Here is a 19,024-nt window from a genome sequence, read left to right on the forward strand (position 1 = left end):
AAACAAACAAACAAACAAACAAATTATAGATAGTAGTACTTCAATATTCTTGGCAATATGTTTTACTCTGTAAAATTTTTAGTATGTGCTTTCACATAAAGAGGAATTCAATACTAAGGAAGGAAATGCAGATGAATCCCTGGTTTTTCATGCATATGTACATTCTAATTTTGTTTATCCATTTGTTCGGGTAAAGTTCTCTCTGCTTCCTTGGCATCCCAAGGGGTCACTGCACCACCAAAAGCCCTTAGCTGACAGCACAGAATAACTTAGCAGGATACCAGTAATATATAATCACTGTTAATATATAGTTACTGGTGTTTGGAATCCTAAGTAAGAATTTCTATTGGACAGCATTGTTACACATTAAAGAGAATGCCTATCTAAATACATAATCAATATTTGTTGATAAATGAAAACTTTCAAAGCCAGTTGTTATTATTGGATGTCTTAGCAAAATTCTAAACAGGTAGATAATTTTCATGGGAGCACTATCTCCTTAGTGGAGAAATTCCACAAGTTTATTTAAATTCTGCCCGGTATCCACTTAACATTCCGTTCAGAACCTGTACGGTTTCTTAGCTAAAAGCAACATTTTTTTTTTTTTTTTTTTTTTAGATTAAAAAGTACAGTATATGATTTTCTCCTTTCAGGGAGGATCAGAACATAACATTCCAGTTGTCGTTTCAAAAATCTCCAAAGAACAAAGAGGTAACGTGTTTAGAGAATTGTGTACCAGCCATTTCTTTAAGACATTGTGTTTGAAGTGTGACATGATATTTAAGAATCATAAATTACGATGTGATTGACTGGCTTCAGCTTCCCCAACTTCAGGCATTAGTGGCTGAGTTCGCTTCCTGGGTCCTTTCCCTTTATCCTCTTGTGGGGGAGGGCTTCTCTCACAGAAGGGGAACAAGGATGAAAGATAGGAACTCATGAAAGCAGGTATGAGTTAGGGACTGCACGGCTTTTCAGTTGTTTCATTAAACCAACAAACATACAAAAGTAATGATAACAGGTCCCATTGAGTAAAGACAATTTCAAGTATCTGTTTTTCAGTTCTAATTTGCAATTTTACTCAGCTAACCATTCATAAGAAACTGTAGGAAAACTAATGGAGATATAAAGCAGATGTTGCAAGAACTGAAATTAGTAAAACAGTGTAATGTTTAAAAATGAACTGGGAGCCAATTCCATAGATGACGGATTAAATGTCTATGTCTTAAACTTTTTCACAGAGACCTAATAATCTTAAGTGCGTGAGAAAATGTGGTCTCCTACCCTTAGAAGAGCGGCTCATTTTTAGCAACTGTTAGGTCTGCAATAGTAAAAGTAAATGGAAATATGTCTGCATGTGCTTCAGTAATTAGACTGAATCATATTGTTTTGAATTTCCATTTTTTTCTGGATCTTTTAAGATGCTAACCATACAAAACACTTAATTTTTATATTTGTAAATTTTATCTTTAATTAAAAGTCCTTTCATCTGGATAGCAAAAATAGTCAATATGTTATCAACTGTGCTTTTTCATTCACAGCGGAACTTTCGGGACTACTCTTTATTGGAGATGCAATTCTACAGGTATACATTTTATCATTATATGTGTGGTCAAAACATTAACTCAGTTTACAATATTCCATAGGAAACTATGCTTTTCTTTTCATTGCAGATAAATGGCATTAATGTGAGAAAATGTAGACATGAAGAAGTGGTGAGTTTACTTTTTCCTAATGTTATAATTTTCCCCATGTGCAAATAAGAATTTAGTGCATTGCTGAAGATTGTCATTTCATTCATTAGGCAGATATGACATTTATCCAGTTTGATATCAAATTTTCAAATGTTCTCTTAATTGTTTTTTTAAATTAGAAATAGATTAATGAGTCCTATCAAGGATGAAATGTGTTTTGAAGTTCTTACTTAAAGATGAACATTTTCTGTGTTTTTCTGGTTTTTTTATCTACCCCATCAGTCAATGTCCACTAAATACACATTAGGTGAACTGTATCTCTGAATCTCTGTAAGTGTTTAAAGGCTTATAAACAATTAATTTATGCCTGTAGAATGTCACACAGTACAGGCATCACTCTGTATTCATGGGATTTCACATCGGCAGATTCAACCAACCATCTGTAGAAAATACTTGAGGAAGAACAATAAGAAATAACAATCAATAATAAAAATAATTCAAAACAATATAACAAGTATTACATAGTATTTGCATTATATTAGATATTACAGGTTATCTAAAGATGATTTTAGGCATACAGGAGGACGTGCATAGTTTGTATGCAAATACTGCAACTTGTTATATAAGGGACTTGAGCATCCATGGGTGTTGGTTCCAGTCCTTCCTGGAACCAATCCCCCACAGATAGATTACCTAGGAACAAATGGAAGGACTTATAAAGACTGCAAGTGTGTATTGTCTGTGTGTGTGAGTGTGTGTGTTTGTGTGTGTGTGTGTGTGTGTGTGTGTGTGAGAGAGAGAGAGAGAGAACCTTAACCTCAAGGCAGACAGATTTAACACTAGACAGAGTAGTCATCCAGTTTTATGGCGGTGTTTTCTTAGATTTGTGAATGTGCAGATTCCCAAGCTCTGGAATTACATATTCTAATTCAGTAAGTTTGGGTGGGCCCAGGGATGTGGATTTTAGCAACCGGCCTAAGTGGTTCCATTATAGGTGGCCTCTAAATTCAACTTTCAGAGAAGCTGAAAGGTTAAGGAACTTCTGTTGGGGGTGGTGAAATGACATTAAAAAAATACAGAAAGGAACAGGACTGTGATAGGCATTCTGGGACATGTCTGTCGTGGTTGATTAAATATCATTCTAAAACCTCCCTGATTTCTGTATCAGCTCCTATGGGAAACAGTAGAGGCGAAATTGTATTTAAAAGTTTGTATTCAAAGGCCAAAGAAAATAAGGAATACTGTAGCCCTTTTGCTTGTCACAGCTCTAGTTTATTTGGGTTTTGAATAGACTGCTCCTCTGTTAAAAGCTATTTAGAGAAAACTATGTTGATACATTTCAAATCTCAGAGAGGCAACCTCAAGTGTCTGTGAAAGCCACGGCTGCACAAGAACTGATACGAAGGAGGGTTTTTAATTAGGAACACTTGGCGTAACTAATCAAGGTTTTTTTAGTATTTGTCACTTGTCTTTGTCTTCTTAAAATCTTATTTGAGCCATGCTCTTGCCACTCTGTTCTCAACTTTATGTAAAATATACATATTTCACATCCCAAGTTTCCTACAAATATGTGCAAAGAAAACTAATATTCTAGAATAAATTTGTAAACAAGTGAGAAACCAGCACAGCACAGAGTCTTCTATTTTGCAGATTCCTATGTAAATTTTAAATTTAGTCACATAAGCCAAGCTGCTTGTAACTTGACTCTTTTTTCAAAAGTACAAAGTCATTTTAAACTCATTACCCAGGGAGTAAAAACAAGTGCATTCTCTTTTAAAACCACATGCTGTTAGATGGAATGCAATTTGCCCTTCAGAGGCAGGCAGCATGTTTAGACAAACTGAGATGGAGCTTTGATTAAAGAGATTAGTGCAGCATGAAAGATTAGAACGCGCTAATAATTCCACTTCTGAATGGTGCTCATTTTGTTATAAAGGAAAGAAATTTGGGATTGTATTGCAAATTATATGTGGTCCTTCACAATAAACTTCATTTTTTTCTGAGAAGCTGAACTCTACCAGCTTTGAAATATGACTACTAATATTTTCATTTATATCTAATAATTAATTTTCCAACAGCTATTAGATGCTTTGTCCTCACTGCTTATTAGCTAAGCCAATAGACTTACACCTCAGTAGAACAGAGATATTAATTAAATGTTTATTAATAAACCTACAAGGGCAGAAAAAGGTATAACAAGCTCAGAGAATGTAGGTGGTTTTCAGCTAGCATGCTGATGTACCACATTTCTTATTCCAAATAGCATGCTGATATGCCAGATTCCTTGTAAGACACCAAATTCAGAAACAAATTGGGCAGGTATGGAAACATGTTGTTTGTGCATATATAACTTTTATTTTATACACCTACGCTATTCCTTGATGTTAGAAATTGTGCATTCAGCCTATGATCGGCTTTACCGTCAAACAGGCTTCAACAGTGTAAATGTTTTGTGTTGGAGTTATTAGGTTTGATTTATATAGAAGGGGGATTTTACATTGTCCAGGTAGTGGACAGTACCTGGTGCTGTGAGAAGTGGGTGCTCAGTAGATTTGTGGATGGGGTTCTGTAACCAAATGCCTAGAATTAGATCACGGAAGCATTTACATCTACTGTATATATTTCTCATGGGACCAGTACGGATGTATAATAAGTGAATTTCTGGCTTCACTCACATCACCCACTGCATTCTTGCTGGAAGATTGTTAAGGAAGAGAATCTCACAGTTTCCTCATGACAGGAAACTAGAACCAGTGCCCAGCACTGCTTGGCATGCAGCATAGTGCACACATAGCGCTTCAATGCTCAGAAACAACTCTGCAAATCGTAGCTCAACCACCTATGAACATTGTAATTTAAGGTCAACAGACTGAACTAACCTTTTCTCTCTCTCTATCATGTATTCATAAATATGAACAATTAATAAATGTTGTGGGAATGAATGAGAATACCATATGTGGGCCGGGCGCGGTGGCTCAAGCCTGTAATCCCAGCACTTTGGGAGGCCGAGATGGGCGGATCATGAGGTCAGGAGATCGAGACCACCCTGGCCAACATGGTGAAACCCCATCTCTACTAAAAATACAAAAAAATTAGCTGGGCGTGGTGACATGCACATGGAACCCCAGCTAATCAGGAGGCTGAGGCAGGAGAATTGCTTGAACCCGGGAGGCGGAGGTTGCAGTGAGCTGAGGTCATGTCACTGCACTCTAGCCTGGGCGACAGAGCAAGACTTCATCTGAAAAAAAAATCAAACAAAACAAAATTAAACAACAACAACAACAAATGAATTGTGTGAGTGGCTGGGTGGCTGGACACAGTGGCTCACGCCTGTAATCCCAACACTTTGGGAGGCCCATGAGGGCAGATCACTTGAGACCAAGGATTCCAGACCAGCCTGGCCAACATGGTGAAACCCTGTCTCTACTAAAAATACAAAAATTAGTCAGACGTGGTGGTGCACGCCTGTAATCCCAACTACTCAGGAGGTTGAGGCAGCAGTGAACTAAGATTGTGCCACTACACTCCAGCCTCTCAGACAGAGCTAAAAAAAAAAAAAAGAAAAAGAAAAAAAAAAAAAAGGACTAGATCTGAGTGCCATCTATGTGAAAAGCACTGACCCTGAGTACTTTTTGAGGCTGAGTACTTTGTGTGATAAGAAAGAATATATAAATAACTCTATATCACTGCAACCTTATTGGTATGTGGGCATCATTTCTTTTGATTTTAATAATTGAGTGTACAAAAAAATTTAAGAAAACTATTAGAAAGTGGCAATATGAAAACAATGTTTATTTACAATGGTCTCTAACATATAACAATGGTGATCTTCCTCTCTTCACCAGAAATAATAGGAAATAAGATTTAACTATAGCAGAAAAGTATTCATTGAGTAGAAAGCATCCTGGTTCTAACAAGATAATCCATTCGCATAACCGAAATTTCCATCTAATGAGACTTTTGAAAGAGTAGATCATCATTAGGCAAAGCAAGATGGATGCATAGCTGATTCCAGAGGTTGCCTTTTAAAGTAGCATTTCCGCTTTCAGACTTGAGATTTATGGGTTTCAACAAAAGTATGTTCATTTGCTTTTTGTTTCTATGATTTTCATGAATAGAATTTATTAGGTAATTTGAATTGCAAAAATTAACACCTAATTCTGAAGTCATGATTTTGAACTAAACTCTAAAAAAATTCATAATTCTAAAAGAACAGAATGAGTAACTAAAACTATGTAATTTAAAATGACACCTTCATACAATGAAAACAAATGCTGATAAAACCTAATGCAAAAATCCTGGTTAATAGCATTTTGCTTGTTATGATATATGCCTAACTTAATTTAAAATTTCCATTGGAGTAAGAACATATTCTTTTTTACTTTAGATTCATCAGACAAAAACAATAAAAGAGTTATAACAAATCATAAATTTATATATTGCAACAATCTGGGAGGTTTTATGTGTCACCAAGGAACATATTTAGGATGTGAGTTGAGCACAAAGATCATTTTAGATTAAAATATCATGAGGTACAAGTCATGTTTTACCTAACTGCTGACGATTACATTGTTTACAATCTAGAAATAGGTTTTGAGCTCTAAGTGATTAATACTTCCTTAAGAATTCTAACCATACTGGATAGTTTTTCTCTGAATTAACTTCCACCAAGGAAAGCCATATACAATGTAATTTAACTTTTAATATTTCTTCAGTGCTCTGGGAATTGTTTAGTGCAAGGACAAAAAGGCCAGAAATACTGTCTACACTATGTCTGCTTTTGAAAAGAAATAAAATATCCTTGCCTTATTTTCATACTTAGCTTTGCGTTAATACTGTTAGGGATGCCTTTTTTGCTAGACCCACATGTCCGTCCCCTGTATAAATTATGCATCCAGACAGCACAGGTGACATTTTAATGACATGCATGCTTGTACTCCTGACCGCTGATTCTTATCAAATCTTTATTTGTGGTCTATTTTTTGAGTGAAATTGAACATCTTAGAGAACTGAAAGACCCGATTTTGCAAAGCTCCATCTAGTCCATCCCTTCAGCTGTAACAAAATACTTGCAACTGGGTAGCCTATAACTAATAGAGGCCTTTTTTTCCCCCCTCACAGTCATGGAGACTGGGAGGTCCAAGATTAAGGCAACAGCAGGCTTGGAGTGCACTGAGGGCTGCTCTCTGCTTTAAAGGTGGCATCTTTTTGCAGCCTCCTCTGGAAGAGATGAAAGCTGGGTGGGTCCTCACACGGCAGAAAATATTTGAAGGGCCAAGCAACTCTCTGAAGAGCTTTTATGAGAACATTAGTTCTGTTCATGAGAGTGGAACCTTCATGATTTAATAACTTCCCAAAAGACTCCACCACTTGCTTCTACCACAGTGGGGGTCAAGTTTCAATATAAAATTTGGAGGGACACAAACGTTCAAACCTTAGCACGTTCTAATAATGAGACAAAACCAGGCCTGAAAAACCAATTACTTAGTAAGGCCCCAGCCAATTTCCTTGTAGAGGAGTCTAAAAAACAGGATACACCCCAGCAGGCACACCTAAACCAGGTCAAATTGGGAGGAGAAAGCTGGCAGGGCAGGCACGGGTGTGCCTGCAATCCCTTCACACATTCCACAGGGATCTTCTCAGACACTCTCCTGTCTGGGGCGTTGGAATGAGGAATGTGTGTTATACAAATTCTATAATTTTCACATAGCTGATGTTTTATTTTAAAATAATCAGCTGATCAAACTGAAAGCCAAGGAGAAGAAACCATATGACAATGGAGGTTTTAACACAAGGTAAAAGTTTCGTCACACTTTTCCACTGTGTGATGTTGATAAAGGGCCTCATTCTCTCTCGCACTCGTTTCTCTCATCTGAAGGATTAAGAGTTCGAAGTAGATTATTGCTTAGGGCTTTTTCAGGTAAGATGTTCAATTCTTTCATTGTCAAAGAACACAAACATTTGTTGAAGCCCACAGAGCTGCAGCACACAAAGAGAAACCTCTAATGGGGATACCTATGGGCCTCGGTGGATGACAACGCATCTACACTGGCTCAGCAATGGTCACAAATGCACCATGCTGATGCAAGATATTAATAATAGGGGAACTCTTTGTAATCCTGACTCTCCAAATTCTCTATCAAAAGACAATTTTAAGGCCTTCCCAAGGAGCAAATGTACAATTTTGAGCAAATGAATACAGAGATGTGGGATTAGGCAAAATGTTTTTACTTCTCTCCCCTTTTGAAGTACTTTCTATATGATAATGAATAACTCTTTAAACGTAAAAATCGTAAAGATAAAAGAGGAGGAGAAGAGAAGACAGGGGAAAGGGTTGTTGGCAATATTATTTAAGAATAGAGAGCAGATAGATGGGCGGGTGACGTAAAGGGCCAAAGGGCTATAGCCAAAGTCACCATTCAGCAAACATCCCCGCTGCAGGCCTCAGACAGGAATCGTGGATGGGAGTGTTGAAAGGAAGGATTGAAGAGGTGTAGTCAAGAACAGGCAATCGAATTAGAGTTCAAGAGGCTCTGAGTATTCAGCCCCAGGCTCTGCTGTAAGTACAGTGAGATGTACATTCTGGGCAGTAAGTGCTCTGCGTTTGTCCTTCCTTCAGCTCTCAGAATATTGGCAGCCGGTTTCACCACTCAGAGAAGAGGTGAGAGGATTCTTTTTTAGTGAAATTGATCTAACAGAAATAATCCACAAATAATATATTTGGACTCTCCTGGTGCAAACAGAGTTCACCCTAAACCTCACAGTGGAACCCAGTGGATAAACCATGAGTCCTGTACCCAACGCTATCAATTTGCTTTTCAGTGTCTCACTCTGAAATATTTTGTGATACCAAAGGATCATTAAGATTTGAAGAAAATCAACCACATCAAAGGCAGAGGCTAAAACAGGAAAAAAAAATGAGGAAACAGACAAAGCAAGGTTTATTTAGCAAAAGGATTTTATATTGTAATATTTTCAGATAGATGGTGAAAATTAATTTGTAAATGAATTAACGCTACCATTATATATAAAAGGAACATGCAGGAAAAGCAGAACTCTTGGATATTAACACTTTGATATCCATCTTTAAAAATTAGATTACAAAAATGTTGGGAAACATATCGAAATGGAATAAAGTAGCAATAATCCTCCATTGATGGATGAAGAAGGTAATATGGCAGATAAAGAATATGAGAGACAGCACATTCAATAATTTTGACATTGAACCAATGGAATTCAGAAATAAAATATTACATGAAATAAAAGGAGCATCCATTATCAAAAGAATAATACAAGAAAAATATCCAGACTTCTTGTATATGATTTCCAGTAGAAACACAATACCAATTAAAAGAATATGAAATAAAAGCATTTTACATGTCTATGCTTGCCATGAAGTAGCATCAAATTTTGATACTACTTTGCATTTTTCTAATGACTAAAAATATTGAACATTTTTTATGTTTGTTATATATGTCTATATCATCTTTAATAATTGGGTTCACTTCTTCTTACTGATTTCTAAGAGTTTGTTTACATAATCTGGCTACAAGTCAGATATACAATTCATAAATATTTTTTCCTAGTCTGTGGCTTAGTGTCTTCAATTACTTAATGGTGCTTTTTGAAGCTTAAAGGTTTTGACTGTTATGAAGTCGACTTTATCAATATTTTAATTTTGTCAGTTGTGCTTTTGGTGTCTGACTTAGTAAATCTTTTCCTAATCTAAGGCCATACAGACTTACTGTCATTTCTTATTCTAATGGTTTTATAGTTTTAATTCTTATATTTATGTCTAGGATCAATTTTGAGTTAATTTTTGTATATGGTAAGGTAAGGTGTCCCATTTATTGAGAAGACTATTCTTTCCTATTATATTTCCTTCACATTTCTGTTGAAAATGAATTGCCCTAAATGTTAGTGTATTTCCATATTCTTAATGCTGTTCCACTAATTTATTCACATATACCAGTATTACGTTCTTGATTCTTGTAACTTTGTACTACGTTTTGAAATTAAATGTTGGTAAGCCATCAAACTTTGTTCTCTTTAAATCTGATTGTTAAGCAAACTGTTTATATTAGAATGGTTTGGTTTTTATTTTTATTTTTTCATTTGAGCATTTTATTTGACTCATCATAAGAGAGGAGGTAATTAAAATAAAATATTGAAATATATATTTATTTTGAATTTTCATGTATTTTTCTTCAAATGAAATACACCCTTTTTATGCATAATGATATATATTTTTTTTCTATTTCAACTTTTGTTTTAGATTGTGGAGGTACATGTGCAGGTTTGTTACCTGGGTATACTGCACGTTGCTGAGGTTTGGGGTATGAAAGATCCGTTGCTCAGGTAGTGAGCATATTATTCAACAATTAGTTGTTCAGACCTTGTACCACTCCTTCCCTCCTGCCTCAGTGTCTACTGCTGCCATCTTTGTGTCCATGAATACCCGATGTTTAGCTCCCACTTATAAAACAACATGTGGTATTTGGTTTTCTGTTCCTGTATTATTTCACTTAGGATAATAGCCTCCAGCTTTATCTGTGTTGCTACAACAGACATGATTTATTTCCTTTTTACTGCCATATAACATGTCATGGTGTGTATGTACCACATTTTCTTTAATCCTCCATTGATGGGTACTTAGGTTGATTCCATGACTCTGCTACTGTGAGTGGTGCTGCAATGAGCATGTGAATACGTGTGCCTTTTCTGTAAAATGATTTGTTTTATTTTGGATATATACCCGGTAATGGGGATGCTGAGCCAAATGGTAGTTCTATTTAAAACTTTTTGGGAAACCTATAAATTGCTTTCCACAGTGGCTGAACTAAATTACATTCCCACCAACAACGTATAAGCATTCCCTTTTCTCTGCAGCCTTTATTAACAGACATTCTGAATGGTGTGAGATGGTATCCCATGTGGTTTTAATTTACATTTATTTGATGATTAGTGATGATGAGCATTTTTAAATATGTTTGTTTGCTGATTCTCCATCCTCTTTTGAGAAGTGTCTGTTCATGTCTTTTGACAATTTTTTAATAGGGCTATTTGTTTTTTGCTTGTTCTATTGTTCCAGTTCTTTAAAGACTCTGGATATCAGTCCTCTGTTGGATGCATAGTTTGTGAATATTTTATCCCATTCTGTAGGTTGTATGTATACTCTTTTGATGTTTTCTTTTGCTGTGCAGAAGCTGTTTAGTTTAATTAGGTCTCACTTGTCAATTTTTGTTTTCATTGTAATTATTTTTGAGGACTTGGTCATAAATTCTTTCACAAAGCCGATGTCCAAAATGGTGTTTTCTAAGTTTTCTTCTAGGATACTTAAGAGTTCGATGTCATGCATTTAACTCTTTGATACATCTTGAGTTGATTTTTGTATATAGTGAAAGGTAGGGGTCCAGTTTCTTTCTTCTGCATATGGCTAGCCAGCTATTCCAGCACCATTTATTGAATAAGGAGTCCTTTCTTGATTATTTATTTTTGTCTACTTTGTCAAAGGTTAAATGGCTGTGGGCATACTGTTTTATTTCTGGGTTCTGTATTCTGGTTTTAGATTGACAGAAAATTGCAAAGATAGTACCAAAAATTCTAATGTACCCATCACACATATTTCCCTAATACTAACATCTTTTGATATTATGAAATTACTATTAATATATTGCTACCAAGAAAAGCTTGCACTTTATTCAGATTTCATCAGTTTTTACCTAATGGCTTTTTTTCCTCTTATAGGATTCCATCAGAATACACATTGCATTTAGTAGTCATGTCCCTTCAGGGTCCTTGCTTTTGATTTTTTGGTGACTTTGAAAGTTTTAAGTAGTACTGGCCAGGTTGTTTTGTACAATATCATTCAGCTGAGATTTTTCTGGTGTGTTTGTTTGTGTGTGTGTGTGTGTGCGTGTGTGTGTGTGTGTGACCGTACTGGGTTTATGTGATGTGGTTTTCCAGAGGAAGACCACAGAGTGAAATTGCCATTCTTATCACATCATACCAAGAGAAAACTACCAGCATGACTTATTACCATGGATAATAACCTCAATTACCTGTCTGAGATAGAGTTTTTCAGAATTCTTCATTGTAAATGTATTTTTTTCTGTCCAGGCTATGTTTTCAAGAAGTATGTCACTATGCACAATGCCAATTATGCAGTTGAAAACGGTGCTCTACTGTGTGAGGGCAGGCTATCTACATAAATTATTTAGAATTCTGTTTACATAGATTGATCTATTTTTCTCAATTTATTATTTGATCATTTTGATAAATCACTGTGGATGCACATATATTTATTTTATACTTTGGGTTATAATCCAATACTATCTGATATATTTTACTGGTCAAATGGTTCCAGTTTTGGGTACTGGGAGCTCTTTCTGTGGACTTCAGTGTCACTTTTAAATACCCTAAAATAGTAGGATTTTTGTTTGTTTGTTTGTTTGTTTTGTTTTGCTCTTTGCAGCTCCTCAGCTTCTGACACTAACGTACTTTTCAGGCTGATCTTGCATATTTCCTGCCAGTCTAAGAATCAGACATTTCCCCTAGAAGTTCTGTTTGCCTTTATTAGAGAATGGTACCAGAAATCAAAATCTGGGTTCTAGGTGTGCAAAGTAGTGGTGCTTTCTAGGCCTTCTCAGCTAGGAAGGAAACGTTTGTATACATGCCTGCTCATATACACATAGAGGCATACCTTGGTGATACCGTGGGTTTGGTTCTAGATATTGCAATAAAAGACCACATATTCCGTACATTGTACTCTGCTCCAATGACAGGTGTACCAAAATCTCAGAAATCATCACCAAAGGACTTGCCCATGTAACCAAAAGCCAGCTGTACCCCCAAAACTTGAAGCCAAAATAAAAAATAAAAAGATAAAAAAGAGAATATCACACTAAAGTGAGTCTTGTAAATTTTGGTTTATGAAAATTTCTATATGGAAGTTCATATACAAGTTATATTTAAAATATAATACAATCTATTTTGCATGCAATAGGATTATTATAGGATTATTTCTTTTTCTTTTCTTTTTTTTTTTTGAGACGGAGTCTCCCTCTGTCGTCCAGGCTGGAGTGCAGTGGCGCGATCTCAGCTCACTGCAAGCTCCGCCTCCCAGGTTTATGCCATTCTCCTGCCTCAGCCTCCCGAGTAGCTGGGACTACACTACAGGCACCCACCACCTTGCCCGGCTAGTATTTTGTATTTTTTAGTAGAGACGGGGTTTCACCATGTTAGCCAGGATGGTCTCGATCTCCTGACTTCGTGATCTGCCCGTCTTGGCCTCCCAAAGTGCTGAGATTACAGGCTTGAGCCACCGCGCCCGGCCGGATTATTTCTTAAAAATGTACATACCTTCATTAAAAATACTTAATTGCTAAAGACACTAACAATTATCTTCGCTCTCAGTGAGTCATAATATTTTTGGTGGGATAGAGTTTTGCCTCAATGTGGATGACTGCTGACTGATTAGAGTAGAGGTTACTGAAGGCTGGGGTGGCTGGGGCGATTTCTTAAACTCAAACAACAATGAAATTTGCCACATCTATTGGCTCTTCCTTTCATTAAAAAAATTTCTGTAATGTGATGCTGTTTAATAGTCTTTTGAACTTCTTTCAATATTGGAGTCAATTTTCTCAAACCCTGCTACTGCTTTATCAGCTACATTTACGTAATATTCTAAATTCTTTGTTGTCATTTCAAGAATGTTCACAGCATCTTCATCAGGAAGAGTTTCCTTTCAATAAACCACTTTCTTTGCTCTTCCACACAAATCAGCTCTTCGTGTATTCATGTGTTTTCATGACATGGCAGCAACTCAGTTGCATCTTCAGGTTCTACTTTTTTTTTTTTGAGACGAAGTCTCACTCTGTCACCAGGCTGGAGTGCAATGGCATGATCTTGGCTCACTGTGACCAACGCCTCCCAGGTTCAAGCAATTCTCCTGCCTCAGACTTCAGAGAAGCTGGGACTACAGGTGTGCACCACTATGTCCAGCAAAATTTTGTATTTTTAGTAGAGATGGGGTTTCTCCATGTTGATGAGGCTGGTCTTGAACTCCTAACCCTGTGATCCACCCTCCTTGGCTTCCCAAAGTCCTGGGATTATAGGTGTGAGCCACGTCCAGCCCAGGTTCTACTTCTAATTCCAATTCTCTTGCTATTTCCACTGTTTGTTGTTGTTTCCGACACTGAAAACTTGAAGCCCTCAAGGTCCTCCATGGAGGTTAGAATAAACGTTTTCCAAACTCCTGTTAATGTTGATATTTTGGCCTCTCCCGTGAAGCAGAAATGTTTTTTTAATGGCATCTATAGTGTGAATCCTGTCCAGGTTTTCAATCGACCTGGCCCAGATCCCTCGTAGGAATCACCATTTTGGAGCTATCACCTTATGAAATGTATTTCCTAAATAACAAAACTCAAAAGTTGAAATGACTCCTAGATCCATGGGCTTCAGAATGGATATTGTATTAGGAAGCATGGAAACATCATTCATCTTATTTTACATCTCCATTAGGGCTCTTGGGTGACCAGGTCATTGTCAATGAGCAGTAACCTTTTGAATGGAATCTTTTTTTCTAAGCAGTATGTCTCAACAGTGAGCTTAAAATATTTAGTAAACCATGCTGTAAACAGATGTCCTGTCATCCAGACTTTATTATTCTATTCCTAGAGTACAGGTGGAGTAGATTTATTTTAATTCTTAAGGTCACTAGCATTTTCAAAATGGTACATAGACACTGGCTGCAACTTAAAGTCACTAGCTGCATTAACCCCTGATGATAGAGCCAGCCAGTTCTTTGAAGCATTGAAAACAGACATTGACTTCTCCTCTCTAGCTATGAAATTTCTAGAAGGCATCCAGCAGAAGGCTACTTTGTCTACAGTGAAAATTTGCTGTTTGGTGTAACCACTTTCATCATTTATCTTCACTAGATTTCTTAATAACTTCCTGCAACTTCCCTATCAGCACTTACTGCTTCACCTAGCATTTTTATGTCATGGAGATGCCTTCTTTCCTTAAACTTCACGAACTAACCTCTGCTAGTTTCTAAATTTTCTTCTGTAGTGTTCTCATTTCTTTCACGTTTTACAGTATTGAAGAGCATTAGGGCCTTGCTCTGGATTAAGCTTTGGATTAAGGGGATGTTGTGGCTAGTTAGATCTATCCAGAAAACTGAAACTTCCTCCATGTCAGCAGTAAGCCTGTCTCACTTTCTTACCACTTGCATCTTCACTTGAGTAGCACTTCTAATTTCCTTCAATAATTTTTCTTTTAAATTTACAATCTGGCTAACTGCTTGTGCAATAGGCCTGCTTTTTGCCTTATTTTGCCTTTCTATATGCCTTCCTCACTAAGTTTAGTAAGTTCTAAGTTTTGATTTAAAGTGAGAAGAGTGTGAATTTTCCTTTCACTTGAACACTTACAGGCCACAATAACGTTATTACTTAGTCTAATTTCAATAATGTTGTGCCTCAGGGAATAGGAAGGCCTGCAGAGAGGGAGAGAACTGGGGAAATGAACAGTCAGTAGAACAGTCAGAACACACACAACATTTCTCCATTAAGTTTGCTGTCTTTTGCATGTGTGGTTTGTGGCACCCTATAAACAATTATAATAGCAACATCTAAGATCAGCGATCATCGAGAGGCTGAAGCAGGAGGATCACTTGGACTGGGAGGTGGAGATTACATTGAGCTGAGATCACACCACTGCGCTCTAGCCTGGGTGACAGAGTGGAACTCTGTCTTTAAAAAATAAACCAACAACCAAACAAAACCCAACAAACAAAAAACACTGATCACAGATCATCGTAACAGATACAATAATATCTGTTAAAATCATAACTGTTAAATAATATCTGAAAAAAATACCTGTTTTTCAAGTAGTTTCACTAAATAAAAAAGTCAAAATATTGTGAAAATTACCGAACTGCAACCCAAAGACACAAAATGAACACATGCTGTTGAAAAAAAAAATGCTCTGATAGACTTTCTCCACACAGGCTTGTTACAAACCATCAATATATGAAATATGCAATATCTGCAGAGGTCAGTCAAGTCAAGCACAAGGAAACAAGGTGTGCTTGTGTCTATTCATACACATTGCTATATGTAACTGTTATTAACTACTCCGGAGTTTATACTGCTGTCTCTAACTCAACCCTTATCACACGACACACCACAGCCTCCTCCCCTTGCTCATCTCATTCTAACACATGATTATATTATCTGTCATTCATGTATTTAATTGTTCAAATCTGGAATATATATATATGTACGGCAGTATCAGAATAACCCATTCCATGGTGGGAAACAATTTTATCAGGTAGAGTAGAAGAATTATGCTCAGTCCCATTCCCCTTTGTCTTACAGATCTTAAGTGAAGTTGCTTCAAACATTTGTAATACAGTAAGATTCTGTTGTCACATTCTGCATTTTGTCATATCTCTCAACCTCCTAAGTTGGTTTTATTTTAAGATTTTCACACACGAAAGTTAACTCTTTGATTGTAAATTCAATGGATTTTGACATCTGCACAGCATCATGTATGTAGCCACCGTTACAATGTCATACAGAATAGTTTCACTGCCCTAAAAAATCCTCTAGGATCCATCTGTTCCTACTATCCTGGCCATGGCCTTCAGGAAGCCATAGATCATTTCACTGTTTCTTTAGTTTTTCCTTTAACAGAATGCCAAGTAATTAAAATTGTAGAAAATCTAGCCTTTTTAGATTGGCTTTTTTCACTTAGCAAGGTGCATTTAAGATTTATGACTTTGTTCCTGGCTTGAAAGCTCTTTTCTATTTTTACTGAAGAATATCCCATTATATGGATGTAGTATAATTTGTTTATTCATGCACCTGTTGAAGGGCATCACACTTGCTTCTACTATTTGTCAATTATTATATAAAGTGCTATAACATTTCCATGAAGGTTTATGTGTGGACATATTTTTAGAAATCAATTTGCTCAGAAGGCAATTGCTGAATTATATGGAGAGACTATCTTTAGCTTAGTAAGACACTGCCAAACTGTCTTCCAAAGTGGCTATACCATTTTGTGTATATCCCTGTAGTAAATTAAAATTCCTGTTACCCTGCGTGCATGCCAACATTGTCATGCATTGACATATAAAATGATTGTCAAGCTCAAGGTTATTTTACACTCTATGTTCTTTTAGAATTTTTATAGTATTGCATTTTTAATTTAGGTCTATTATTAATTTTGAGTTCATTTTTGTGAAAGGGGTAACACTTATATCTAATTTAATTTTTTTTTTGTGTGTATGACTTTCTAATAGTTTCAGCACATTTGTCAAAATCTTACCAGTTTCCCATTGAATTGCCATTGCTTCTTTGTTGATCACTTGATTATATTTATGTGGAACTATTTCTGGTATCCTTGTTCTCTTCCATTGATCATGTGTATTATTTTGCCAACACCATGCTGCCTTAATTATTGTAGCTTAATTTTAAGTCTTGAAATTGGGAAACATGAGCCTTTTAACTTTTTCTTTCCCAATATTCTGTTGCAATTTAAAGTCTTTTGCCGTTTCATATAAATTTTAAAATCACTTCAAAATATCTACAAAATAACTTTTTGGATTTTGATGGGAATTTCATTAAATTATTTATCAGTTTGAGAAAATCAGCATCTAAGCAATGATGAGTCCTTAAATCCATGAACATGGAACATCTATTGATTTATATTGTCTTTACTCTATCAGCAGAGCTTTGTAGTTTTCAACATATAATTCTGTAGATATATTGTTAAATTTGGACCCAGGGACATCAATTATTTGGTGTTATTATAAACAGTATTGTTTTTCTAACTTCAAATTTAAATTGTTTATTGTTGGTAAGTAGAAAGCAATTAACACAATGTATATTAAATATCTATCCCTAGCAAGGTAGAAACTTTGCTATACTTCTTTATTAGTTCTAAGAGTTTTCGTGTTTTGTTTTGGTTTTGTTTCTGGTAGACTTTTTGATATGGTGGGTTTGTTTGGATGGCAAACTTTGATTCATACATGCTTAACTGGAATAAATCTCATTAGGTGTGGTATATAAATCTTTTTGTACATTATTCAGTTTGATTTGCTAATATTTTGTTCACAATCACTGTAGCTATATTCATGAGAAACATTGCTCTTATTTTTTTTTCTGTAACACTTTTAAAAACTTTTCTGGGTGTTGGGTTAATTATGTTACCACAGAATGAGTTACAAACTGTTGCCTCTCCTTCTGTGTTCTAGACAAAATAGTGGAGGATTAATATTATTTCTTCATTAAATATGTGATAGAATTTACTAAGGCAACTCTCTAGATTTGGTACTTTCTTTTTGTAATGTTATTATTTATTCATTAAATATCTTTAATAAATATAGCCTATTTTGTAATATCTATTTCTTCTTCTGGAAATTTACCCAGATCGTGTAAATTATCAAATCTGTGGGCACAGAGTTGTTCACAGTGTTCCTCTATTAGCCTTTTGGTATCTGTGGGATCAATAAGTATGATCTCTCTTTCATTTCCGACACTGGTAGTTTGTATCTTTCTCTCTTTATTTCTTGGTGAGTTTCCTAGGAATTTCTCATTTTCTTTATCTTTTCAAAAAACAAGCATTAAGTTTCATTAATTTCCCTGTTGTTTTGTGTGTCTGCTTTCCATTTCATTTTTTTTCTCTGTAATTTTTGTTATTTGCTTTCTTTTTGCTTTAGACTTCGATTGCTGCTTTTTCTAATTTTGTATTGTGAGAGCTTAGATCATTGATTTTAACCATTTTTACTAATACATGCATTCAATGGTATAAATTTACCTCTAAGCACTTCTTTTCCTGAATGTCACAAATATTGATAAGATGTATTTTGACTTTTACTGAGTTCAAAATATTTTTAAATTCTCTTCAGACCTCTTAATGGCTCACATGCTATATAGAAGGGTACTGATTAACCTCTAAACATCTGGGGACTTTTGAGGTCTCTTTATTTTTTTTTTTAAATTTTATTTTTGTTTTAAATTTTTCATTATGTGGGAACACATTTGTATAATAAATATTTTTTTTCAAAAACAGTTAAAATTTGTTTTCTGGCATAGAATATAATCTGCTTTTATAAAATTTCCTTATAAGCTTGAAAAAAGTATACGTTTTGCTACTTGTAAATGGTATATTCTATGAAAGTCTATTATAACAATAGTACTGCTCAGTCCAACTATATTTTTAAACAACTGCTACCTGCTTGAACTATCAGTTTTTGAAAAAAGTGCCATTGTAGGCTGTAATTATAATATATGTATATTTCTCTTTTTGGTTCTATCAGTGTT

General features: G+C 35.6%; 1 protein-coding gene across 3 annotated transcripts in view; it reads left to right on the forward strand.

The window, feature by feature from the left end:
* SNTG1 (syntrophin gamma 1) overlaps positions 1-19,024 on the forward strand; it is an 868,962-nt gene that overhangs the window by 539,262 nt on the left and 310,676 nt on the right. For all 3 annotated transcript variants that reach the window (XM_023190587.1, XM_023190588.1, XM_023190589.1), the window contains 3 exons: positions 654-711; positions 1,539-1,582; positions 1,671-1,712. In XM_023190587.1, coding sequence (XP_023046355.1) covers positions 654-711; positions 1,539-1,582; positions 1,671-1,712 — 144 coding nt within the window. The remainder of the gene's footprint in view (positions 1-653; positions 712-1,538; positions 1,583-1,670; positions 1,713-19,024) is intronic.

This window comes from Piliocolobus tephrosceles, chromosome 7 (genome assembly GCF_002776525.5).
Source record: "Piliocolobus tephrosceles isolate RC106 chromosome 7, ASM277652v3, whole genome shotgun sequence".
Classification (NCBI taxonomy): domain Eukaryota; kingdom Metazoa; phylum Chordata; class Mammalia; order Primates; family Cercopithecidae; genus Piliocolobus; species Piliocolobus tephrosceles.